We start from the raw sequence: 27,916 nt of genomic DNA, 5'->3' as shown, positions 1-27,916 counted from the left end.
TTTAATGATGATCGTAACACAACGTGCGCCCGTGATTATTATAGTGAGGGAGGATGTGTGTGCTCTCTGAACACACCTCCAGCTTTATGTGGCCAATCTGACTTTTTCAAAAGTTACCACACTTCAGTTTGAACTGACTTGATGCAGTTATTCTGGTTTAGAGACGAAGAAAAAATGGAAATGTTCTTTTAAGTAAAGAGCAGCTTGTTATTCCAGTTTGCAGCTTAGACCTTGAAACCAGAGGATCCAGATCTCCTTCAGCTCCTGGGAAGCTGGCATCTGGCACACATCCCTTAAAAAACACTCTCACAGGCAGGAACAACAAAAAACCTCCCATTGATTGTCTGCTGATCGCAGATATGATACGGAAGAGAACAACACAACACCACTCCTGATGGTTTAGTTAATCTACAGCAGGGGTCACCAACATGGTGCCTGTGGGCACCAGGCCGCCTTCAAGGACCACATGAGTAGCCCACGGGCCTGTTCTAAAAATAACTCACCATAGCGCCACTTACCAATGAGCTGCATCTAATTTTTTTGTTGCTATTCTTTTTTAAATCACATTTGATAGTTATTGTGAGAAATCATTAACATGATCTGTGTCTTCACATAGATGAATTATCATTAATTTAATTATGAATAATAACATATAATTAACGGTAAATTGAGTAAAGTGCGTATTAAACTCGTAGCCCTTCGCATTAATCGGTAGCCAAGAAGTAGCTCTCAGTTTCAAAACGGTTGGTTGACCCCTGTTCTACAGTGAGCGGAGCACTCGGCCACCGGCTGGACGAGACGTGATCTGTTGTTGTTTGTAACTCGATCTGATTAGAATCAGCCTGTTCACACGTTCGTCTCCTACAGGTTTATCAGAGCTGTATCAAGTTACTGTGACACTTCCCAGAAGCATAGAAGTGAGCAGGCTTCTACTGTTACAGCTAATTTCATTCCTTTAGACTCAGTAAATATCAGTAGGATCAGGCCACAGAGTAATGGATGTACTACAAAACAAAAATGAGAACTTCTGTGTTTGCTGGCTTCAACCACCACCACCACCACCGTCAGGTCAGATCAGGGAGGCTCCAGAGACAGAACGTCTAATGTGTCTTTCCACATGACTTGTCAATCAGGAAACAGAATGGAAAGAATGCAGCATTTGGAAATGTTAATGTGCATAAAAATAGCTTTATTTCCAATATGAAATCAGAACCTGCATGCAGAAACCAATGATTCATTGGCTTCTCCACTTCAATGGTGACTCACATGTGGTGTTTGTGACATTAAGCAGCAGAACATACATTTCGCTTCCATGCTCAACGGGCAGACCTGGAGCTGATTACCAGCTGTTTTTCTGATGTTGACGGATTTAATCGGAATTTTTTCTTGTCTGAGGTTGTTTCAGATGAAACACGTGAAAAGACAAAAAAAAGCCCCATCACTATTTTCCTGGTCACATACTGTCAGGAGGTGACAACTGGGTGGCAGCTTGTGTCAGCAGGGACCTTCAGTTTTAGCAAAACGAGTCAGCAACTAGTACACTACAAAAAAAAAAGTCAACAACATCCAACTGGTAATAAACGTAGGTCTGCTCCTGAACAACTCATGGGCACAGCAGCCCCTGACCGAGATGAACACCAACCACACAAGCAATCCTTCTACATAGAAACAAAAAGGAAAAAAAAACACATAAATACAAAAGCAAAAAGTTCTTAAAGATAATAGAACCTCTTACAAAATTAAAAGTTTCAAAACTATTTGCCTCTGAAAATCTGAAACTAGTGTATATAAAACTTCTTAAATCACATATACAACAGCTTAAAAAGGGGGAAACACCCCAACCTGAAAGAAGGCAATAAAATAATTTGACAGTTAAATTAATACAAAAAGGGAACAAGATAATCTACTAGCAGAAAAACTGGAGAACAACGACAGGAGGCGAGTTAGTATTAGCACTGATAGTATCAGAACATTTACAGTAAATCATGCCGTTACTGCTCAGGGAAACAAAACAGGAAAACAATTTGGCATTTAAATATTTGGTAGATATTTCTGTTGCCCTGATGTGGCTGAGTTTTTAGCTTTTTTTTAAAATTCATGTCTATTTACAAATTCTTGGTAGAGCAGCGTGTGCTGCTGTCTTCACTTATGAAATGTGAGCATCAAACCTGTTCATGATGGCTTCAGAGACCCCACAATGACAAATATAACAACTAACAACTGTGTAGCTTATTGAGAAAGCATCAACCTCATGACTGAAAAAAAAAAACGAACAAAAAACAACAAGACAAAGTACCAAAAACTACCGGTTTTTCCGATCAAAGCTTAATGTTGTTTTTCACGAACAATGAAAAACCATTTACTGGATCCATGAACAGAACGTGACAACTGATGAGGAGGAAGCAGCTCAGCGTTTGAGGAAGTTAAAGGAAAAGTTTAAACCCTTATTTGCATTCTGCCCGGTCAGTTGGGACGTCCCCATCTCGCTCACGTCTGTCCATTACATAAGGATGAGTGTCCCTGGTGTGAGGGACACTATGACACCAAACCATTAGGGGGATAAGATGAACTCATATGAAACTCATACTGGAAACAGAAACTGAAAGCCTCAATGAATCGAAAGAACAAAGTCCATCATGTTAAAACGGAGTTTTTATCCCATAGTCTGCTACATAACCACAGTAAAACTGTAAGTTGTTTTTACATAAGATTTTTTTTCCAAATCTGCCAAAGTCATTAAAGAAGAACATTGGTGTTGTACTGGGAATTTACACTGATCCTCCGATATGAGGAACCCGTTTACATGAAAACGCTGCATCCCAGGGTCTGGTAGGTGTTTTGTATTTGAACTTTGGGCCAAGCTAGCGGTTTCTTCTTGATTCCAGTCTTTATGCTAAGCTAAGCTATGCTAAGCTAAGCATGCGCGTGTGATACTCAACTCAAATACCTGTAGGTTCCAGCATTAGTCCTTTAAACCTGAACGTTACTGTGAAAGAGGGTCCACAGTAGGTGTGTACTCCGCTCGTGTGTGTGTGTGTGTGTGTTGGAATGCAGGTGTGTCGCCCTGTACGAGCTTGTTTTCTGACTGTACTCCACTTCGCCATAATAACAGAAACAAGCCCTGGAGGCACAGCGGTAATTATTACAGTGCTAAAACTTCATCTTGCAGACTTTTGAAGTCTGCACCAAACTGGCAGCACAGGACACAACAGGGCTGTGCAAATCTGTGTGTGTGCGCTCGACTATAACTGAGGTCATACAGTATTTGCAAATTCTTTCTCCAGATTAGTAACTTACTTATCTGGGGCCGTGTGCCAGACACATGGGACTTTCCGCACACGATGAGACGTAAAACATGTCGGCAAGCAGCACATAAAAGACTTTAAACCCAACTTTTACAGAACATGAACTGAATCAATCTGTTGCTTAGTAGTTTGTTTGGTAGGAGAAGAGGCATTTACACATTTATGCAACCACATCAGCCATGTTTACACAATATTTATGATTTGACCTTGTACCAGTGTCTAAAATATTTAGTTTGTACCTTTAGTAGTTGACACTTAACATGGTTAAGACCAACTAATATTGGTCATTGTACTTTTAAATAATCAGTATTACAGAAAATGGTTGATACGTCTTTGATATAAATTTCAGAATTTTGTCGATCAAATTTGTGTTTGGGTATTTCCTACATATTTACATTTGTTACATAGACCAGTTGTGTTGTTACATATTTTCTTCTTCTTTAAGCGATCAGCCTCTTCTGGCTGATTTATTCTGGCTCGTTGTCGCCTACAGGACTAAACTGTCTTTTGGTGCTGATTTAGAACTTTGTGTGAAAGAAAAAAATAATAATTTCCAGATACTTGTTGACCCATGTTTGCCTCTCTAGTCTCTGAATTTTTAGTTTGATAAAAACAAACAAACAAAAACAAACACATTGTATGTAATTGACACCAGTTCTAATGAATAACAGCATAAAACTACACAGCATTAAAATGATGTGTACTGTTTAAATCAAAATCAGTTTCAACATCAACCTTTTCTTTCTTTAATAGAAAAAAAAGACATTTATTAAACTTTTATACAAGGAGTCATTTAAAAAATATTAAAAATCAAATAAAACTGATCATTTTGAAAATCATTTGTTAAAGTAACATGAGACGCTTCAGTCCAAAATACAGGTTGAGAGGAAGACGAGGGAAAATAAATAACTGGACTGTTAATGTGTATCGTACCAAGACAATCATTGCACAGTGTTAGTGTTTTTAACTGGAAGGAGGCGGAAGAGCCAGAACAGACAGAAGGAAGAAGGTGAGAAAGAAGAGTTAAATTTATCCAAGTACTTAGTTTGTCAAGTTTTTTTTGTCTCGACATTGGGACAAAAGAAAAATACAAGACAAAAATGATCACGGTGTATTGCAGCTGAAATAGTCCACTCTTGTTGATTTTCCTTGTATGGCAAAAACAGGGACAGAGGATCAACAAAGCCTCTGATTGGTTAAGAGAGCACCAGTAGGAATTTTTTACATCAGGCAAAAGACTCAGTCAATCGATTGTGTAGTCAGGACTTCGCTCCTGATTAGTTATCAAGCATCACTCTGCTGTACAGTCAGAAGAAAGGGAGGATCAGGAAGAGGTATGATGACAATGATGAGGAAGATGATGAGGCACTGTGAGGCCTAGTAGGCCCTGAAGGTTGGGTGGGCGTTTGTGAGGAGGTCAGGGTCTATGCGTAGATCTCTGCGGTGGGAGCCTTCTTATAGATGGGCGTCTTCTTGCCCAATTCATAGCTGCCCTCGTCCTTCTTCTTCATGCAGTAGATGAGGAGGGCGATGGGGAGGATGGCGAAGATGAGGCCGACGGCACCACCCGCGATCAGCGCTGTAAGAGACGGGACACGATAAGAATTTCACAAAGTGACGAGAATAAAGATGCAGCCTTCTCATACACCTCGTTTCACAGCTTCAACAGTCTCTTTGAAAAGTGTCGCTCTTGACTTCGTAGACCTACATTCCATTAGCATCCAAACAGGCTCAACATATTTGTGCTGCTTGTTGTTACTGCTATGGCTGGTGAGTTGAGTCAATAAGGGCTGTTATTACCCAACATGTTTTAATTCTTATCAGGTCGGACTGTAAGATGCTTACGTTAGACAAAGCATCTACTGTATCTGCACACTGCAATTAAGCAAATGTAATAGATTACAGATGTAATAGATAGTACAGATTTCCGCTTTTGTTCGTTTTGTTAGTCACCAAAATCCTGTCCCTGGGTGCTGACACTAGAGGTTCTAGACAAACAAAGAGCTGTTGCCAACCAGGAACCAGTTGTCCTTGCTGACAGCTGTTTTGCTGTCAAAACATGAAGAACTGGTTTAAAATTAGGCACCAAAATAGGCCTTGAACTGACTTGAAAGTTTGTTTGATTGTAACTTAGGACTTTTAAAGATTTTCATCTCTGCCAAAAATACTTTCTGGCCATGTTTTCTTCCTGGACTGAAGAGAAATGTCTGACTAACATCCAAGTAATGAATGTTTGCTCTCTTTGCAGAGTCTTTACGTGGATCTCCTGAATCCCTCGTACGTTTTCCTCACCCTCATTTCAACCTTGCTAAATAGTAATGGTTACGCGTTTTTTTAGCCAGCACAAGAACAGCAGCAGCCATAAGTTGTTTTTTTTACTTGGGCAGCCAAAAAAGTGTAAACTTAGTGTTAATAACTCAATAACAAACCACTCTACTGACCTGCGAGGACCTCCTTCTTTTGAAAGATGCTTTCCTCGCCAGCGTGGGACATGAGCACGTTGGATGGGGATCCGTCTTTGGTGTCTGGCTCGTCCCGCAGCCTCGGGATTTCATTACTCTTCTGGACGATGTCCACCTCGTTGATGGTTGGCCGCACCGGGCGCTGAAGTTCTGGGATCTTGTTGTCGTTCACATCAGGCTGAGGATGAAGACAAACAAAAATTAATTATAGCACAGGGAAAACAGATTCAATGATCTTCTTTATTTCACATTTCGTCAAATCTTCAAATCCAAAGGTTTCTGACCTCAGCTGATGGCATTAACTTTCTTGCAGGTGACACAGTTGTTGCTGTGAAAAGAAGCAGATTCTTCATTTAATCTTCAGGAACAACATGTCCGTAACTAATATACGCACTTAATTCAAATGGATACAGTGAAAATGAGGTGAAATCATTGTGAGGACCAACCTTCATCTCCAGACCCAGAGAACTCATCATAATCATCCTCGTCGTCGTCGTCGTCATAATTGGCCTCAGTGATGTAATCAATGTCGTCATCGCCACCTTCCGAGAAGCCAAAGTCGGAGCCATTCAGGGAGTCTCCCGAGGACTCCACTTGGTCACTATGTGCTGACATGGCAGCAGTCTGTGTGGTCTTCATGGGCATCCATGTCTCCGTCTCCCTCACCTGCTGGGACACCAGAGACAGAATTGGGGTCAGAGGGATACACAGAGCGGGATGCTGTATTCACTGTTAGTTTAATGTGTTAACACGGTCAAATAGGTCTGAAATCCAGCTCTACATGTCTGAACTACATTACAGGGCCAGTCCACCCAGTAGTCATCCAGAAATCTCACTATGAACCCAAAGTGTCAGTGCCCTGGTGGTTATATTCAGAGTTTATCCCTTGAATTATTTTTGAGATATTTCAGTGCTGGACCAATAGAGATATGGTTCCAGACAGAATATAAACAATACTGGGAAGCAGCCTCCAGCCATTATCATCTGGATGTCTGAGTGATAAAAGTGAAACTGTTCCAAGGTAAGTTTGACACTTCAGGTCACAGTGAGGTCATGAACAAATTTAAGCCCAATGTCCAAGCAATAAGGAGATGTGTCAGTTAAGACTGACACCCAGCTCTTAACCCAGAATCTTTACTCTGGTAAAAAACTTCAGACCAACAATACACATTGTGTAAAGTTTTATTGGTTTTTGATATACGAGACCGTTCAACATAAGTGTTAGGAAAACCCACATTCAGTTTGATTACTGCCAGACTCCAGGTAAATATGAATCAAACAAACCCTTATTTCTAAGGATTCTGAAAAGGGAACATTTCTACAAATGTTTAGATTCATTTGTTCAGTCAAAACCCCAAAGATGAACAGTTGGATGTATTTGCTACTTTGCTTCTGTGATACATTATGGACTATTTAATGATGGCGTTTGTAAAAACATTTGTAGATATTCAAGTGGAGATAACTTGACATTAAAAAAACAAAACAAAAACATTGCTATTTACTTAGTGTGAAGACATGATGACGAAGACACATCAAGCTCCTTTAATCACATTAGGACACCTAATTTTCTCAAGCACTTGCTTAGTAAGCAGCATGAAGGGATTAAAAACAGAGCTGCTTAATGTCTTCACACACTCAGCTTCTTCAGACTAATTATAATTAACACACACACACACACACACACACACACACACACACACACACACACACACGTCTCAATTAGCATCTAAACTAAAAGTGATCGGGAGGCAAAATAAGGGGAGAAAATCTTGACAATATTAACATTTAAAAACACGTATAACAAAAACGACATCAATTATCTCATCCAGCAGTAAATCGGTCAATCCAAAGCTGAAACATGCTGTTGATTAACTGTTTGACATATTAGTGGCCATCAACTGAGATAATCTCAATTGTTTAATCAAGCACGAATTCCAAATACTCTCATTACCAGCTCCTCACATGTCAAGGTTTGCTGGTTGTGCCGTTTATATCAATTTAAACCAAACAGATCAAATTTAAAAGCACAAAATGGTGCCTTCTTCCATGTAAGATTATAACCATTATTTTTTATACCGATTTAGTAAAACCAAACTGATATATATTGAAGGAAAATGGGGAAACGTCGTAAATGTGAATAGTTGATGCTTTTTGCGTTTGAATATTGCACATTTTTTGGGTTTCTGGAAGACTTAACTACATTTACAGTTTCTTTTGGTTCTTTATAGGATTAACAGTGAAGTGGAACAAGTACGGGACCATTTAAACCCTGTAAAGGATCATTAGTTGCAGCCTTAAAGCCAACGTGAGCAGGGGCAGAAATTCTATTTCAGGCAATGCATTCTTAACTAATGTGAGTTGACTCATATGTAAATTGATTACATGCAGACAATAATGCACAAAGGTTTTACAGTGGGGCCGGGAAACACCCCACCCCACCCCCACACAAAAATAAATAATTACAGTCCATTCACTGAGAACAAAAGCCAACCACAAACCACACCGAGTAAATTACAATGTTTCGGGATATTTCCAAACACAAAGATTGAGTTGTGTCGACGTCATCAGTTCCCTTCATAATTACTTCCATCTGAGTCTCCAATTCAAGGGTTAACTGATGAGCAAATCTACCAGGGGCCTCCCTGCATTAAGTGTGTGTACTCAGATACTCAGCATGGCAACGGTGTGTGTTTGAAGGTAACCCTCTGTGCCTGTGGGAAGGGGAGTTCCTCATTGTGACTGCACCAGGCAGCCATTTTCCTTTGACTCCTCTGCTCCGAGCGTCACCATCACATTTTCTGTCTTTACATTTACTCCTCATTTGCTTCCCTACTATTTCTCGTGAACTCTCATTCCAACATTCCATCCTACAATGCCACAAAATGACTCCTTTTTGGGAACATGTTTTTAAAATGAGCTAATATACTCTACAATCTTTGCCTCTGAGCCATATTAAACTACAGATTGACCCCCTGAACTGCCAGTACCACAGGCTGTGGATCACTGCTCCAGCATTTCCTCATCTACAGCAGTGAACCTGTGTGTGTGTGTGTGTGTGTGTGTGTGTGTGTGTGTGTGTGTGTGTGTGTGTGTGTGCAGGCCTACATGCCTGTGTATCTAATCCTACAGTGTAAAATGGTGACTAGCTCCCTCTTCTCGCCTCCAGAGCAGCGTGTTGGAACAGGCCCAGTGAGTCACATTATAGGAATCACACTCATTCAGACTGTAACAGGGATTTATCGGAGTTGGGGCCATTCAATCAGCCAAGCAGCATGAGTCACTAAAACTTCAAACGTTTTTCCCGTAACACTTTTACATCATCCCCTGAGGCTTGTTTTACTCTATGTACTACTTTGTGTGTTTAAAAGCCCCAGAACTTTTCAGTCAGCCTTTTACTATGAGCGCTGATTGTTTTGCAAAAGCGTAAAATCTCCTCACCAAAAAAAAAAAAAGATCACAGTAGTTAAAATAATCAACTTCTAATGACACTATAGGTTTGTTTATTACCAGACTACGTCACCATCCTTAAATCACTCACAATGACAAGAACACTAAAGGTACAAACTTTCCTCTAATTGTTGAACAGTTTTTTTTTTTTTTTTAAGTGCCATTTTTTGATGGTTTCTCCTAATGAGCCTTTGGTCATTACATGAACTACGTAACAATCATGTTACAGTTAGACTCACAGCATATTTGCTGTTCGATCTTAAGTTTTCAAAAATAAAAATACAGCTTATGTATTTGACTTGGACATCAGAAACAGGTTCATTACCTAGAAAAGCAAATCAATGTACAGGTCAGTGTGCTGGAGTGTCAGTAAACACTGTCCTGCTGGTTGATCCTGACCTTTAAACCCTCCTGTGGTGAAATGTGGGTGTACATTATGTCCTAGGCAGATTTGCTAGAAGAAGAAGAAGACGGCTGAAGAGCTCTAAAACAACAGTCTACCATTTACCTGGCTGATTGAGATCTGTCACAGCAGGCCGGGTTATACATTTAAAAAGATAGGGGGAGGGGCGAAAATAAAGATCACAGGCCTCTAAATTAAATCAGGGGGAGATTCCAAGTTTCAGACAGAGAGGAGACAAGAGTGTTTGAATAGTTGTTATGTCACCAGGCACACATGGAAATCAGCTCACACATGGTGATTGAACAAAGCCTTAATGAGGACCTGCAGGATTTCTTGAAGTTGGATCCTTAGGTCCCTGCTGGTCGGGTACTGAACTAGCAAAATAAGGTCTCAATTATTAATACATTTATCTTCTGGAGTGTTTTTTGTTTTTTAATTATGTTGCATTAACTAACAAAATGATACTTTTCCAATTCTACAACAGTCACGACAGCTGTTACCAAAGCAGCACTACCCCCATGAATCACTGTCAAACAAACTGACACAGCTTCGTGTTGTTAAGCCTAATGTGCGCTTAGGCCTGCAACCCAAACTGGCTGAGTGCTTTCCAGCATGATCAGTGTGCTTCACAGGAAAAGCCACAAAAGGCCACACAAACATCCTGGAAGCCAGATTACTCAACAACATACTCCCTATACAGTAAAAGCAAAGTAAATGAAGCTTTTATGGGACATTCACAACCATGTGGACGTGCTACACCCTCACGATCACCATCTCTAACTGCTGTTTTCAGGAGTTTGTGTATTAGGATCTGTGAGCTATTCATTTCAATACCTTATTTCGAAGCAAAACTCATGACTTTGAGATGTTCAACCACATTATTTGTCAACAATTTTAAAAGCCACTAATGACCCGAACAGATCCCCATCTTCTTCCCATCAGTGGTTCACAGCCTCATATTCCTGTCTGATGTGGTGGATGTTGATTACAGCCAGACTAATGATGTGGAGCTGACCAAATGGATTGAATGGAGATAAGTGGAGAACTGTGTTTGCAGTGATACACTGCATTTGGAAAACTCAATTCCAAACTTGAAGAATTGATTTTGTAAAATAAAAACCTGACACTTCAAACCTCATAGTTTATCTCAAAGATGTTTGTTTTGCCCCAGTTTATTCTTAAAAACTACCTGCCTTCAAATAGGGAAAAGTCAGATAGATAACTTTTCATCAGACGCTCTTTGTCTACCACAAAACTCAGCCCAGCGAAACAAAGCTCTCTTTTGTTTGATAAAAGCCTCTTAATTGCAAATTCCATTTGGCGGAATCAAAGCAAAACAACCGTGCAGTGTGAGACCACCGACTGTGACCCAGACAAAACATCCCGATTAAAGGAACATTTAAAAATAGCTCTGTTTGGCCCAACTACTTACTAACAAATACAGCAAAACAAACAACTGAAAAACATTTTGTTTAGATACTTCTTCCTGTGTCTCCTCCAGCCAAAACAAATACTACAATAAACAATTGCTTTTTAAATCACCAATCATTTCACAGTTTAACCAATAAAATGCCAATTTTGCTAATGTCTGATATCCTATTGGAGTTATCTGGTTGAACAACAGCCCAAACCAGAGAAGAATCATCAATATTATTTGGCACTTTACTTATCAATGTTTCTATTGTTCATCTTCCAATTATTTGTTTGGTTAACGTTTTAGCCTGAAATATGTAAGACAATCTTTGAAACAACTGTGAGTCGTGTATTCAGATTATTTTAATATGATCAATTATTCAGACAAAGAAAAACACCAAGTCCTTACATTAGAAGCTGAAAGCCGTAAATATTTGGTTTTTGTTTTGGTTGGGAAATGAGTGTTAACTGACTGATTAATGAAGCATCAAACTGATGAAACCCCGGTAACTAATGACTTCTAGGATTTTTTTCTCTGCTACAGCGTCTGGTTTAGGAAACCCTCCCTACAGCTGTAAGAACTCCACTTTTCACACCTCGGTCTAGGCTCTTGTCCAGCCCTCGTTCATCCTTCCTGTCTCCGAATTGAAGGTTCTGAACTTTTGCAGTTCCTCACGTCTGCATTGATTGAAAGGCTGTCAAGACACCCGCCACCCAGTCTTTGAGTCTGTCCCTTTCCATTGATGCCAAACAATGCCAGTGGACGGCTCTAGAGCATATCAATGACCAAGGTAACTGGGGATAAGCCTCCAGCAGCCTCCCTTCATTAACCCAGCGAAACAATCCCTCCATCTGCTGACACAAAGAGAGGCATCTGTTCCTTTCACACAGCACTGGGGAGGAGGTACAAAGTACAAAAAGAGAAAAGAAACCACTAGCATGCTGGAATGTGCTTCCTTAAGTCTTGGTGATTGGCAACATCTCTTGGCCTTTTCAAGAAGAATCAAATATGATTGTTCCCTAACCTTTAACAGGATTTGGGAACTGTAGTCAACTGCTACTCATCAGTTCTTTCCCAGTCTTCTTTCACCCTTCTAAATTTCAGCCCGGTTGCCATTTCCCATCGTTATTCAACTTCTCCCCTGGCCCCTCCTGCTGCTGGCTGACACTTGAACCAGCAGGTTTTTTCACCATGTATTGTGTCACCTGATCTGCTTGTACTGCACTTGTGAACCCTGACACAACTCTGCCAAAGGACACACACTTCAGAAGACTTTTGGTTTATTGAATCCAAAGGGCTCCATAAGGTGTCATCTATTTTTATGGGTTCATTACTTAGTATATATTATAAAAAAAACACACCATAAAAACTGAACCACTTCATCAAGCCAGACTCTTCTTCAATTCTCAGTGCTGCATGTTTGACCTTACCTCTGCTTTTCGCTCTGACAGTCAAGCATTAGATTCCTGTTGCCTTCACAAAACTATAGCATAGTTTCCACCTACAAACACCACGTACAACTCTGCAGCAGCATAACACAGAGGATGTATAGTAGCCTCCATCCTAGCAAGGTGCAGATGGAGGAGGGCTTGTGTGATGAGACACCAGCTTTCGTTTGAAATCTAACATTTACAATACATCTCTCTCACCATGTATCTGGGTCTGAAATATCTCTGCAGAAGACCAGATTAAAAGCTGTGGTCTAAAGATGTAAGTAAGCATCGACTTTTAGGGTGTGAAATGCCCTGTTATCTGCACAGATAACGCCAGATGGCAGCTAAAGATTACAGTGTTCTTCACAGTGTCTTGCCGCTTGTGGGTTTTGTAGAATTAGGAACAAATCGTAACAAACACTACGTGTTAGGTTATGTTCATTCATGAACTAAAATGTGTAAAAAATCTAGAACCAGCAGCTTATTCTACTTCACAATTCTATAGACACAAATATAGTCATCTACATGACCCTCATTTAGACGAATGAGCTGCATGTTGAGTCAGCCAGGGCCGTTCCTTTGTTATCACAAAAACAAATATTACTCAGTAAAGTGAGAAATGCTTTGGCGTTTAACTATGATAAACGGCTCCTTTTGTTTTTCATTAGACTCCGCTCCTTTCCTGACTAACAGAGATAAGATGGGGGCTGTCCAGATGTTGCTAGAAGTGGCCAGCTGTGCAGCAGACAGGGTGGGTCGAGGCTCTGTTCCTAAGCCCAACTTAATTATCACACATTGGACTTTATTGGTCACTTCCTCCCACTGATGAAATCATACGGCCACATACATTTGACAATTTGTTATTATCACCAGCGAGTGAAGATATAGCCACAGCTCTGTAGTGTCTTCCCTACTCTTCCACCTTCAACGTCTTTGAGGTCACTCCTTCAGGAAAGCACATCGATTTTTAAATCAAAGTCATTACATCCCAATAGACTAAAAAAAACAAGTGACAGCAGAGTTAATATCAATTGAAGGATCAGCTTGAGGCATTAAGTAGCAGGAGATAATAAGAAAGGAACAGGGAACAGGAAACAACCACAGAAACAATCAACATGTGTTTAGTAAAACCTGAAATGAAGCATGACTAAGAAGTCTACCAGTAAACAAGACTTACTTCTACTTCCTGGCTCTTTGGACACAATAATGTCCTTCATTTCTAAGAACAGATGCTTAAGTCAAATGTTTTATCCTCTATAGCTGTAGATCAGGACACTTTATACTACTATTTAAGTGAGTAGTATTATTTTAGTTAACAACTAACAACTTCAGCTTGATTAAGAGCTTTTGTTAATTTTGACATTTGCAACGACCATTTCCCAGATTCAGGACGACAAACACCACCATAAATTACTCTTATGTCAAATTTAAACTTCCTCACACACAGGTTGGCAATGTTAAATTAAACTTTAACTACCAACATCAGAGAGATGATCGAGTTATAAAGGGCAACTTCACCAATTTTCAACTTTCTTTCTCTGGTGTAAATGCACATTAATGCTTTGAAACTTCTCTGACTTCCCTGTATTAGAAAATTCCTCTGCTTCTAGTGGAAAAACTTCAGATGACATCACATGTTTTTCATCATAAGGAGTTAGTTGATGTCATCTGTTGAGCACCTGGAAAAGCAGGTTGAACATATTTACAACCTCTAGAGTGTGAGCAACAAGATGCCATTATCTGAACCGAAGGTTCCTCCGAGTGATGTCATCTGGAGGCATTTTCCAGTTAAAAGTGTAGAAATATTTAAATGTAAGAAAGTCAGAGGGAAGTTTAATGGCATTCGTTTAATATCAGTGAAGGTGTCCTTTAATCTTTACCTTTATCCAGCAGATTAACATGTAAGACTGCCAGGTAAAAACAGATCCGCACATTAATGTTACTGGGAGTCAGCGTGAAGCTGTGTGCTGATGTCGAGTGTGGCAGACTCAGGAATGTGTCTCTCCATGTGGGTCGGATAAGTAGCCAAGACCTTGGATACACAGTCGGCCACCGCATTCCTCTCCTCCCTACAATGGAGCCAAGGCAATGCAGTGTTTGGGCCAAGCCATCAAGGGCCCTTGTTATGGTTCTTTTAGGTTCGTGTTTTGACTTCAGGGCTGGGACACAAGTCATTAAAATTCCCATACATGGGATATTCAACACACCTCACTGGAATATTTCCTGAAAGGTGGTGTCAGCACTACCCAACTAGGAAAATCATACATCAGCAACTTGCATTTGAAAAATCACTCAAGTAAAACCGAAAATATTTGCCACAAAGCAGTAGAAGTACCACTTCCTTTCCTTTTGCTCAAGATAAAAGGGAAAAAAGTAAATGCTCTAAAATGAACTTAAAACGAGCACTGCCTTTAAGAAAGGCATATTTAATAGTGCTGAATATGATCCTCAAATTAATGTCCTCGTCTTATTTAGATTTATTCGACAGACTCTGAAGGGCGAAGATTAGGGTTAAAGTAAAGAACGTCTGAATTGTAGTGAAGTAAAAGTAAAAGTAGGCCAAAATGATAATTCTCTACTAAAGTACAAAACTGTACTCGCTCGCCTACCACCTCTGGAAAGTAGCAAATACTTTTGTCCAGTTAACATATGACAGAGCAAATTTCTTTGAAACCCAATAAAAGTTAATTCTCTAAAGACAAATTAATCACAGCTAAATTATTTGGACAAGGCAGCCTGTGTTGCCGACAATAGGTTTTGTGACTGTGGTGCCCACACGGGCTGGCTGATTGAGCCAGTGGTGGTCTGATCACACACACACACACACACACACACACACACACACACACACACACACACACACACACACACACACACACACACACACACAGAGATTTGCCTGTGTACACAGTTACTCACACACCACATCAAAGGGCTATATTATTGAGGCCCATTTTATGAGGAAGGGTTTCTGAAGAGGGGAAGCCCTCCTACCATCCTAAGGCACTCTGCTGTTTAATCTGTGTGAAAGTGTGTGCGGAATATGATTCAAGAGAAGTCAGCCAGAGATGTGGTCATCGTAGTGCTACTCGGAATTCTAAAGAAAACCACAACCGTTCTACACAGTAAGTCGAAACTCCAAGAGAATCTGCAATAAAATAATCTTAGAAGTAGTTTAGTGTGGTTGTGATGTTTCATGCTCACTCACTACAGTTTAAACTCCAACCAACTTTTTTTTTTTAAATGATATAATGAGAATCTCAATCTCTGCTGTGTTGTGTTCATATAGGGTCTATTTGCTGTTACAACTGCCAGAATATGTAGTGGTTGAACAGGGGTGAAAGGAAGGAGGGAATCCGATTCTCGACCGCTCGCCATCAGAGGCACGAAGGACAAAAACCTCCTCTCTCTGTGCCTACATTCCACGGCCCAAAGGGATTTTATAGACCAGCGGACAGCAATGCAAGAACCTTTATTACATCCTAGTTATACCATTTATCACAGTGCTGCTTTCTTTCCGTGCTCAGCCATGTTCTCTAGACTGCACAGGCTTTCAGTGGAACCCATCATGCAAAAGACCCAACACCACAAAAAATGTCCTTAAAAAACTGGTTCATTCAGGTGCAAATGACCAGAGTCTGAATGCAAAACCAGTGACATTCCAACAGTTTTTAACAAATGGACTGCAAAGGCAACAAGCTTGGGGTTGGTGGGGGAACAAGGATTAACTCCAGGGAAAAGAGGATTTTGTCTTCCCTGATTAACCATCAGTTGTTATCACAAGCACATTTGGTAAATCAATGTGCTCTCACATGTTCAACATCTTGACAAGATTTTTCCTTGTTTGTCCATTAAAGATGAGACCATAGCTACACGTTGCTTCAGTTATAGGGCAAATTTTAACAATTCTGGAAATAATGCACATTTCCATCCACCACCATTACGTGAGCACTGGAAGTTAGCCAATTACATAACAGCAGCATTAAACAGCCTAACAGAGCACCAGTCAAAGTTCCTACTCTATTCTGAGACTTATGAAAGTGAATCAAACCCTTTGACACCCCCTTAACAGATATGCAAACCCAAACAATTACTGTCATTTCCTGTGTTTCACCTTAACCTTAAACACTGGAATATGAAGGGGCTTGTTTTTTTCCATGTGGCCAGAAAATGCTGGCAACAGTGAAAAAAAAGGCACAAAGAACATGATTTGTTTGGCCCAGTCCATCTTGGACAAACAAAGTCGTGCATGAAACCTGGCTGGCTCAACACTTCCATAGTCCGGTGAGCAGCAAAAGCTATTTAGAATTAGAAAACTGCAAGTCCCTCAGCATCAGTTGATAAGAAAGCAAACTCATTCCATTGATAAACACATTCCAAACATGCCTATGGATCCCAAAAAGCCTTTCTGCATTCAGAGCATGGTCTTTTGTCAGGTAGCAGAACATTGTTATTGATGAAGCATCAAAACCTACCCAATAATGACCGCAGTGGGTAGAGAGGAGAAAGGGCAGCAAAGTGGAGGGAAGGGTTGTCATAGCTCAGAGGATAAGTACCCATCAAAGGGAGGGCAGCAAAAAAAGAGGAGGAAGAAAAGCTGCTGAAGCCTACCAATGAATGACAAGTGATCACAGGACAGTGGGAGCAGAGGGTAGACACACTGAATGAAGACTGAAGCAGATAAAGCCAAAATCTAGAGTGTAACAAGAGGAAGAAATACTTGAAAGGAGCATATTTTTTGTGGGAAAGCTGTAGGTGTATCAATACTGAGTTAGAGGGAACGAGTGTCCCCTTTTGAAAAGGCCCCAGGGATCTATTGAGATCCCTCCAAGTGTGCAAAATCCCCAAGAGGGCCGGTCAAGGTCACGAAAGGTCACATTCCAGAGGGAAAAATCAAAAAAAAAAAAAAAAAAAAGAAGAGAAGAGGGTAGAGGGGAGCGGGGGGGACACAAAGATGAGCCAGAGTGAGAAGGCAACAGCTCGTAATGACAGGATGGATCTGACCATCAGTGTGTGTTTGCCTCTGAGTCACTGCTGGTCGAAAGACCGATGCAGTTTACACCTCCACCATGGAGCATGGTGCGTCATTGTACGTCATGCTGAAGCATGTGATTCCATTTACATGAAAACAAAATGCACCTGGCAAGTACACAAACCTGGACTAAGTGGGAAAGTCGGTTATACTGCTGTCCGCGCTCTCACACCAGTGGTACTGACAGACTGGGATAACTGGGGGGGCAGGGTGCATTGTTTGCGGGTGGGTGGCATCCAGGCAGCCTTCATTAGCACTTCACTACTCAGAGTTAAAAATGACAGTCTCACTACTGCAGCTGGAGGACTTGATTTTCCACTCTAGGGGTAGAATTATTATTATTATTTTACCATAAATGTTTTAGAGCAACAACAGACACAGATGATGCATTTGCTTACTAAACCAAATTGTTAGAAACAAATAGTAATCTGGTCAGTGGTTCGGGGAATGTAAAGGTTCAGAGAGAACTAACTAATCCATCAATCATTTTCTAAGACATCACATTTTGCAGGGCCTTAGGTTCTTGGGGGTCTTATGTTTGGGGATTTAAGTTTATAATTGTGGAAGAGAAGCAGAAAAGAAAACATGAAACTAGAAAACATTTGTTCGGAAATGGACTTTCCACGAGTTACCTGCCAACTGCCACCAATTTCAGTTGTGTTACCACTTCACTAGATGACCACACAAACACAGACAGGCCACACACATACAACCAGTAGCATGGCAGGACTGGGTCAAGGCAGGACACAGAGAAACGAAGGCTGGGTGGCAGTATACAGAACAGCTATGGTAAAACTGGAGAGATGACAAGACATAAAAGAAATCCCACAAAAACAGCCAAAATGAGTAGGGGTCCCACCCTGAAAATAACTACAGCACATAAGGCAAAAGACTACACATGAAAATACCACTGGTAAATATGCAGCACACAAATTCTTTGCGCATGAAGTCAGCATCTGGCTTTTCACACAACAGAGGACATTTCTCTCCAACCCAAGAAAAGCTGTCAATTCAGAACAAGGATCGCTAGAGCGGGTTTCCACGTTCAGACGTTTGCCAACAATACAATAACTCATCTGAAGCCTCACAATAGTTCAATAGCACAAGAGTCACTCTTGTGTAACACCACTAATGTAGAAGAACACAGCCTTTCGTCCACTTATCCAGCGATCAATCTTAAGCTTCACGAACTTTCTACGTTTCCCACTCGTTGACCCGCGTCCGCTCTGGGACTGAGGTGTTGTTAAGACAAACTGTACAAATCACAGCGGGCGAAACTAACGTCACCACTGCTGTAATACGGCCCAAAGTGTATTTATCCTTTTGTGGCTTATAATAAGTAGACGAGTGATAAATTACACCATTCAAACAGTATAATACACAGAACATTCAGTAAGAGATAAGTGTGTGTGTGTGTGTGTGTGTTTGTGTTTGTGAGAGTGGGGGGGGGGGGGGGAGAGTTTCGCTCAGGACAATTGATCAATCCATAAAAAAAAAGGTTTCATTCGTGAAGAAAAAGCAGCACAAATGTTCGTGGGGCCCATCAGACGTAGGGAAACGGACTTAGCAGTTCCCCCCAAACGGGGCCCCATCGCCCCAAACCCAGCACACTGGACTCCAGCCCGAACTACGTATCGGCCAGCGAGGCTCCACTGAGACGTTCAAAAGCGTTTGGACGTGACCGACTCTTGCGCAAATCACAGCGCTCTCTGTCGCGTTACCGGCGGACGCTAACGCGGCGCTTTCTCCACCTTTGGTCCCAAAAAAGTTTCAAAGCTAAACTTCAGCTCCTGGTAAAAACTTCAGTAAAACTACTTACCGACTCTGAAAAGACGCAGGCGGACAGAGCCACCAGGATGCAGAGCTTGAGCATTGCTGTCCTCTTTCAGGAGCGACACCGTTTTTTCAGAAGACGACGCTTCGCGCGGATTTAGACAAAGCTGTGTGTTCAGGTTCAGACGTCTCGCAGATGTGTGTGAGGCCCAGTACAACAGCGTTAGTCCACAAATCACAGAAGCCGTTTGATCACCTGTAACGTGTGTTGTCGTCCTGACTGAGTCTGACTCACTTTACTGGGACTGCGAGCGCCGAGCTCCTTCATATATACGAAATCACGTTGACGCACGACACACAGCCACGCCCCCGATTCTGCTGCCTCCCGCGTGATGTCTTTCAAAGTAAAATACCCGAAGTTATTTTTAAAGTCCAATTAGGGGTCTGCAAACTTACTTTATCGGCTCCGTTATGAGTGGGAATTAAACAGTTTAATATAAAAAGCGATGTCTTTGCCTTCATGTTTGGATAACAACCTGTTACTTTGAGGTATCTGACAATATCTTGGCTATTAAAGGGAAATATGTAAAAGCAAATGAGTCTTTTCAGAAATCCAACTAGGTCGACTGATATGACAACAGTAAAAGTTAGAAGACAAAGTATGAAAACGCCTTTAAACGGTAAATACAGTTTGCATGAAGTAATGCTTGTGTCACCGTCAGCACGTCTGTTTTCTATAAAAGGAAGTTGTTGAATTCTTTGCTGTTTCATGGAAAGTGACGACATCTTCCGGTAAAAAAATTCCTCGCTTCCCTTTTCCTTTTTTTTTCTCTCTTTCACTTTCCTCTTTTCTCTGTTGTACAGTAAGTTTCCATGGGAAAGCTGAGGGGTTTGAACTGCCCGCAGCGTAACTCTGGAAACACCACTGGTGTTTCTTTTTCGTTTTCCTCTGTCTTTGTCACCTGGATGAAATAAAATACAGTCTATTGTGTAACGTGCCTTGAGATGATCTTTGTTGTGAATTGGCATCAGATAGATACAGTCACATTTAACAGAATTAAATTACATACACGGGTTTTGCAGTCATTAACATGAGTGGTCCCTAAGTCGTCCACTGACCGATCCCCGGTCCCGGCTACATGTCGAAGTGTCTCTGTGTAACACACCGAACCCCTAACAGCCCAGTCCCACCATCCCACCCCCCCACCCCAGCTGTGCCGGTCCGAGCCGGGTACAAAATGGGGAGGGTTGCGTCAGGAAGGGCATCCGCCGTAAAAACTGCCAAACCAACATGCGGAAATGATCCGCTGTGGCGACCCTGAACTCACGAAAGGACAAAAATAAATAAAAAAATACAATAAAATAAATAAAAATAAAAAAAAAATCTTTTGGGGGGACTGTGCTACTTTTAGGGGTCCCGATCTGATATCTGAGCTCTGTCTTTTTTTTTTAGCTTCTCACCTCTGTGATTGTTCCTCTTTGTCAGTGTCCGGGAAGAGAAACAAAGAAGATCAAAAATGGACGTAAGAGAGACGAGGAAGTTTCATATTTATAACCAAATGTCTGTTCAAACCAAACTTCAAAGAACATGTAAACCAGCACTTTTTGAGGAAATTGTGTGATTTTAAAGTTACACATATTCAATTTGATTCCGCTTTATTAAACTTCATTTTTATTGCACCAATTCACATCAATGTTTAAGTGGATATTGTACATATCTGAATGCACTTTAACTAATAAAGTCAAGACTATGCAGATATAGAGAAAAATGTGTTATTCGGTGAATTTGCTGTAATTGTATAGAAAAACTGCTGTGTTCCCACTGGAGCCGCATACATGTCACTTAACAATGTGAATGTGACCCTTAAGTAAAAAGCTTGGATTTGTTAAAAAAATGGAACTGAGCATTAAGGCCTGTACGGTGAGCATAGCCTCAGTGTCTGTCTGTCTCCCCCATTGTGTTTCTGTCCACTTTCCAGGGCTTCATGGTGGACAGGATCTGGACCCGTCTGGTACTGTCACCTGGAAGTTACTCAACATCCTTTCTGATAATATATCTTCACGTTGTTGTGTTTTTGACTGTGTGTAACTCTACTTTGTTGTTTATTCAGTCACCCTCCTGTTTTACTCTTCCTGGGGTTTTGTCTCTTTTCTTGTTTTGCATTTTTTGGCAGCTTTTTTCCATTTGAGTCCATTTTGTGATTTGTGAAGCTGGGCTATAGGAATAAAATCTACTGTGATTTTTAAAGTATTTATATATTTGTTATTTCTTTTTTTTTAAGACATAGCTTGGTTTTAAATGGTCAAATGTCTGAGCAACATTTTGTACTCATAAATGCAGGTTTGTGACTAGTGAGATAAAGGTCTGCAGTATTTAAATCAGTTGCCACTGGCACAAAATTGTGGAAGAGGAGGAGGAAGAGGCTTTTCTGCTTTTTCAAATATCTTTGCTCTCACTGAGCCTTTAAACAGCGGAGGATGAAGTAACACACAGATAACACTAAGCAGTGCAGATTACACACACATAAAAGATAAGATTAAACTGGAAAAACCCAAGACAAAGACATATTGTAACCGTTGAAATTTGGGTCACACCTTCTCAGGAGTGTTTCAGCTTTAGAGCTTTAGATGAATGCCAGTGAAAGTCTGTGTGTGTGTGTGTGTGTGTGTGTGTGTGTGTGTATGTGTGTGTGTGTGTGTACGTGTATGTGTGTGTGTGTGTACGTGTATGTGTGTGTGTGTGTATGTGTGTGTGTGTACGTGTATGTGTGTGTGCGTGTATGTACGTGTATGTGTGTGTGTGTGTGTGTGTACGTGTATGTGTGTGTGTGTATGTGTGCGCGTGTGAAGGTTGCTCATGTGACATTTACATTTCATTTCACTGTATTTGCTCACGCAAATGTTCATTATCAGCAGAATAATTTATTTGTCACACACACGACAGTGAATTGAATCTGAGTGTCAGCGTGCGCTTTGTGTACTTTTTGGCATTTGGATACACAGTGTCATCTAGCAGGGCGTGTACAGCTAAATATAGATCAGGTAGTTTTTATACAGGTATTGTTATAAGTGTTTTGTGTCTGAAAGGGGAAGTGGGAATTGCACTCACCTGTTGACACATGCCTCCTGAGGACTTTCCCCAGGAACAAACTGACACCGTTACACATATCTGTTTCCCTTTGATACTGTTAACTTCAGTACGAGAGTATGTTTCTGTAACAGGGTGTGCAGCTGCACGATTGATGGCAGATCCAACATGAAACACTGATCATCACCACAGTATATACACCTTTTGCTTGAATGATGTCATGCACTCAAAGCAGGAACAGGCTCCTTATGTGTGTGCAAATTGTGATAACCCATGTTGTCCCGGTTATGGTGACTGTAGCTCAGTTGGTAAAGCAGTCATCTCAGGAGAGTCAGCGGTTTGATTCCTGGTTTCTCGTGGCTCAGGCAATGTAGAGATACTTTTTTGTTTTTTTTTGTTTTTAATTGTTACACACTTTTAATCCCAGCGTAATGAGTCTCGGGACTGTTTGCTTCAAACTTGTTAACTTTGTTTAAGTTCAGGTAAACTTGGAGGAGAATCCATGACATTCAGTGCTGTGTGATGATGTGAACCATAGGTTTTGACACATCTCTGAAGAATGGACTGGTCCTTCTCTTTGGTCACGGTCAACCAGGTGCAGGTGTCTCCATGTATTTCCCTCGTTTTCTTTTCTGAGACCTTCCATCCAAACAAAAGATTTCAGATCAGAGGTGAAATGTCTTCAAGATGGAGAACACTTTTGGAAGACGATCTCCATGGTCCCTTTAGAAAGGCAAACTCCTCCAACACTAAATGTTAAATAACATATCATCACTGAAGCTACTTTCCATCTTGTCTTCACCTGATTTTCTCATCCAAAAGGTCAAACCATCATCCTCTCAGTTTCAGTCTGCAGCTGGATCAGATTTACAGCTGCTTAAAGAAGATAAGGTAAATTTCCCCTTTTCCCCTGAATAAAGCAGGAAAAGCAGGAAACTGTATGTTTATGTGGAGGTGTTTGAGTTGTATATTCCCAGGGGAGAATGAGTCAGTCAGGTTTGTGTATGTATCTGTGTGTAATGGAAAAAAAACATGTTAAAAACCAAATGTTTGTACAGTTAAATGACAAGTAAGTAGTGAGGAAACAACACAGGAAAAGTAGGGAGTTCCCCTGCTGCACAATGTGACCTCTCTGATCTGAACTCTCAATCATGCTGACAAAGGTCACTCATTTGTTTTCCACTTACACTGTGTCAGTGAAACAGATGTAGTGTCCAGGGTTGAATTAAGCCTTCAGTGTTAATTGTTACAAAGAGATTAAGACCCAGGTCTTAATTTAAAGTTAAAGTCTGTTCACTTTTTAAAAACAAATATGCTCCAACATTTATCTTAATGTGGAGAACTGCTGTGTCCAGTGACACAGACTCACTGAGCATCACTGGCAGCAGTGCAGACATACTCACTCTGAAAGGTGTTTTGAGTGAGGCTCACCCTACTGACCAATCAGAGAAGAGCAATGATTTCTGCTTGATTACTGACTTTATTGGCTTCTTCTTTATTATAATGTGATAACTACGACAGTGGTGCAGCATAACGAGGGAAGTACGGGTGTTTCAGAGCAGGGAGAGGGAGGACTGAGCCGAGAGCACTGACTCAGAGTCTCACGCTAACAGCAGTAAGCTTTGCTCTATTTACCTGAGCAACAGGAAAAACGAAAAAAATACAAAATAATGAGACTGGATGTTTTCTGAGCCACTGAGGGTAAAAACTTTACAAATCTTTTATTAGAAATCATTAAATTATCTTTACACTTCATCCTTCTACATTATGATTTGAATTTCTTTACTTCCTTACTGTATAATGCACAGTCAGAGAAAGTAGTGAGCTGAAAGTTCAACTGAAAGTGTGTAGGATTTCACTCTTATGATATTTAGAAAGGTTTCGTGATGCCCGAACCACAGAGAGTAAACACTGCATGACTATGAGAAAGGCCTAAAACCGCATGGTCCTCCTGTTCGATCGAAACAGGAAGACAAAGTGGTGAGTGAGAGGGGGGTTTTACTGTACACACTCACAGACATAGGAGCAGTGAAGAAGGTGAAAGGAAGCACAATGGGTAATATGAAAACAGGAAGTGAGGGTGTGAATTCCTCAGAAGGGTGAATGATACAGGGGAGTTTTACTAGACAGAAGAATCACAGGGTCTGACTGAAGTCAATCCGCTGAACATTTCACAGGTTCAGACTAAATGTGATGAACATGTTGTGAGTATTTGAATATAGAAGGTTTGACACATGCTCCTGGGAGTCAAAATGAGCAAAACAAGGATTCAAATGAAATAAGATTTGTTCTTTTCGTGTCAACAGTCAGAACTTTGTAACGACACAGTTGCCGGCCTACACCACTAGTCTCCATCGTTCAGTTTGAGAGGATGACCTGCTCTCAACAGAACTCCTTCCATTAATGATGAATTCAAAAGATCTTCAATGAGTAGGAAAAGTTCTTGTATCCATCCTCTGACTTCTGCTGAATCTTTTCACAGAGTTAATTGGACTGTTCTTTTCTTCATGGCGTGAGTGTAGTTTTGGATCAGGATAGTAACTAACTGGACCTTCTAGATCCACGTGTATTGTTTTGTTGATGATGTAAAAAACAACAACTGTAAATCAGTGTTGTAACAAACGATTAAAAAAGCAAAGGGAGTGAACATTTTTTATACACACTGTAAGTACTGAACAAATCTACATTCATTGCTCTTCATCTTTAAGCGACTGCGTCGCCTAGAAATTAAATCCATAGCGTATTAGTTTTTATTAATTCTAATATTGTTCCATATTACTCATGCTCAGTAGTATCAAGTCGGGTTTGTGGAAACTTGTTTAAACCAGCTCATAAAGCTTTTCTCTAACTGTACCCAACGGCTGTGTTGGCAGCTGTATTAGTGCTGTGGTCACTATTGGCGGATGTTGTCTGTGAATATTTTACACAGTTAATTTATAGACAAAGGGACATTCTGGCTGAAAGGAACATTCCCAAAGTGTTAAACCTCAGTGACTGTAAAAGAATTAAACAGGTTTAATGAAGCTATAAACTGGAAAAACAAATCTGGAGGCAAAAGTCTGAAAATCCTGGACTTAGTTAGATTTTAGTTTATTACAGAGTCACATCAAACATCTGTGTCATTATGCTGCAAAGTGCCAACCTTTATTTTTTGAGCTGGTAAACTGGATCTCACCTCTTCCCCTCATCATGTACGTTAACAGACGTGAACCCGCAGCAGGGTTTGTTATGCTGTACTTTATCGCCATCTGTTGATCAAACGTGGACATGACAGGAAAGATTCCCACCTTGTTCTTCTCATTTCAGTTTTGACAGAAATGAGTGTTTCTTTGTCTTCATGATCGAGGATTTTCCACAAAACTGACTTTACAGAACAGATACATGTGTATTTATACCTAAATACAGGGATGAATTTGATGTGAAAGTGACAGAGCTCCATTATAATGGACAAAATAATCCCAGTTAAAAGTTAAAAGGGGCAATAGTGAGTAAAAGGAGACACAAAAAGGCTCATCAAATGAGGACAAACAGCTTAAACATGATTTAAAAGAAATAGACAACTACCACAAACTACTAATTCACTTTGTCTTTCCCCACTCAGGCTGTTTTAACTCTGTGACTTCACTTGGCTGCAGCAGTGATGATATAAAATTGGTTCCTAAAGTCAATACTTAAGCAAAGATAAGCAAAAGTATTGATCCCCAAGTGGCTCTGAGCACCGTGCATTGCAGCCGCCGTCATCTCTGTGTGAATGGGTGAATGAAAAACAACATTCACCCATTTATGTGTGTTTTAGATTATTCTGCCGCTGGCCACTTTATTAGGTACACCTGTAAGTGCAGCAGCTCTGCCATGAATTCTACTCATTCATTTTAAATATGGTGACCATAACATTAGAACCACCTCTAATGATGTACACCAGTACTACTCTACCATCCACTTGGACCTTAACGACAAACACAGAGTAGAATTATCACCTTTCTGACAGTTTCAACCTAAAAACTGAGAAATTGGAACCTTGTAAAAGTAGAATCCATGGCAGAGCTGCTGCACTGGATTGCATTAGATTGTACAGGTGTACCTAATAAAGTGACCGATGTTAACTGTAAAGTGTCACATTTACAGTACAATATAATTCACTGTTATTAAAGAAAAGATCAGAGTTGTGCTTTGTCTTTGCCTGGTGACCGTGTTTTATTGTCCTCATCATGTGGACCAGCTCGTATTTGGACAGTAGCAGGACACGTCAGGGTTTAAGAGACCAGTGTTTTTTACACCAATTCCTGTAGGTGGCGCTCTGCTCTCATGTTTCCCGGACACAGCAGACACGTAGTGAACTGAAGTAATTCCCTCCTGCTGAATGTGTTGTTTCAATTATAAACTTAATCCTTTGGAATTAACTGCATCTATGCACCAAGTCCCAATCTGATAAATCTGCATTTTGCTTTGGATTTATTTGTATTCAGATGTGTGAATGTGCATTTGTTGTGGTTAAACCCATGAAACTGAAGTCAGAGGCAGTTCTGAGCATGTCTCTGATTATGAGTGTTAGTTCACCAATCGGTAATAATCTGAATGATACTCTGGTGAAAAGCGAAATTCTCTGTTGCTTCTCTGTTATTTTATCATTCACAGCCTGAACCATTGTGTTTTTTTTTTTTATGTCCAGTGGCCTCAGAAAGTGACACAATCATAGACAATGACCTGAAGCAAACAGACAAGACAACACTGTGTCTTCAGCACTAGTTTCTGACTGTCCTCAAGTGGTCCAACAAAGGCCCAGATCTCGTCCCCACAGAACATCTGTGCAGACACCTGAAGATTTGCAGACACTTCCTGTCCCCTCTCACAGAGCCTGAAAGGGTCGTTCAGGAAGAATAAGATTAACTGACGAGGTCCAGGTGTGAGAGGATTGTAGACAAAGTGAAGTGAAGTGTGCAAAACACCAGGACTGTTTTTTTTTTTTGAATGAACAGGTGCTAAAAGCTGCTAATTAACAGTTTAACAATCTCGTCTTACTTTGAACCCCTGAGAGTCATTAAGCGTCTCTGTGGAATCAACGTGCAGCCTCGCCGTCAGACCCTGAACGTCAACACACGCTGCCAGTTCTGCGCTCAGTCCACTCTGAAGTTTGCCAGAACAGATCCATCATCATTTACGTCCCGCTGAGCGCTGTTTGTCTCCACAGCTCTGCTAAAGGTCAGAGCATAAGAGAGTGTTTAGTGGCTCTGAGCTGCGTATGAATGGGAGGCCTTCACAGCCTGGGCAGCGACGGGGCGAGCGGCTGACAGGAAATGAGCGTGAAATGAATTTCACATTGAAATCAAAGGCAGGGAAGATAAATGAGGGAGCTGGAAATCACCTGGACCTGAGAGAGACACAGAGACGGTGAGGGATGGACACATGGATGGGGGAGTAATTATTAGTGATTGAGCAGCTTCCCTCTCATGTGTTTCACACACAATCTCTTCTCTGTCGCGCTTTGCCAGAGGCCGGTTTATTTGAGCATCTGAAATCTTAACAGGTAATACCTGGATATTTCCAGCATAATATTGTCTC

General features: G+C 40.9%; 1 protein-coding gene across 2 annotated transcripts; it reads right to left on the bottom strand.

The window, feature by feature from the left end:
- Positions 1–1,457: 1,457 nt before the first annotated feature.
- sdc4 (syndecan 4) lies at positions 1,458–19,585 on the bottom strand. 2 transcript variants are annotated; one of them, XM_067504264.1, is made up of 5 exons: positions 19,316–19,585; positions 6,214–6,436; positions 6,052–6,095; positions 5,747–5,945; positions 1,458–4,884 (listed from the first exon to the last, which is right to left on the bottom strand). In XM_067504264.1, exons 1-5 carry the CDS (start codon positions 19,367–19,369, stop codon positions 4,730–4,732), a joined length of 675 nt encoding a protein of 224 aa, XP_067360365.1. In that variant the 5' UTR covers positions 19,370–19,585; the 3' UTR covers positions 1,458–4,729. The 2 variants fall into 2 exon arrangements, with proteins under 2 accessions (XP_067360365.1, XP_067360366.1); XM_067504265.1 differs by having other exon boundaries at positions 6,214–6,433; positions 19,316–19,584.
- Positions 19,586–27,916: the final 8,331 nt, after the last annotated feature.

Source organism: Channa argus, chromosome 5 (assembly GCF_033026475.1).
Source record: "Channa argus isolate prfri chromosome 5, Channa argus male v1.0, whole genome shotgun sequence".
NCBI lineage: Eukaryota > Metazoa > Chordata > Actinopteri > Anabantiformes > Channidae > Channa > Channa argus.
This window is presented reverse-complemented; position numbering and strand designations above follow the sequence as displayed.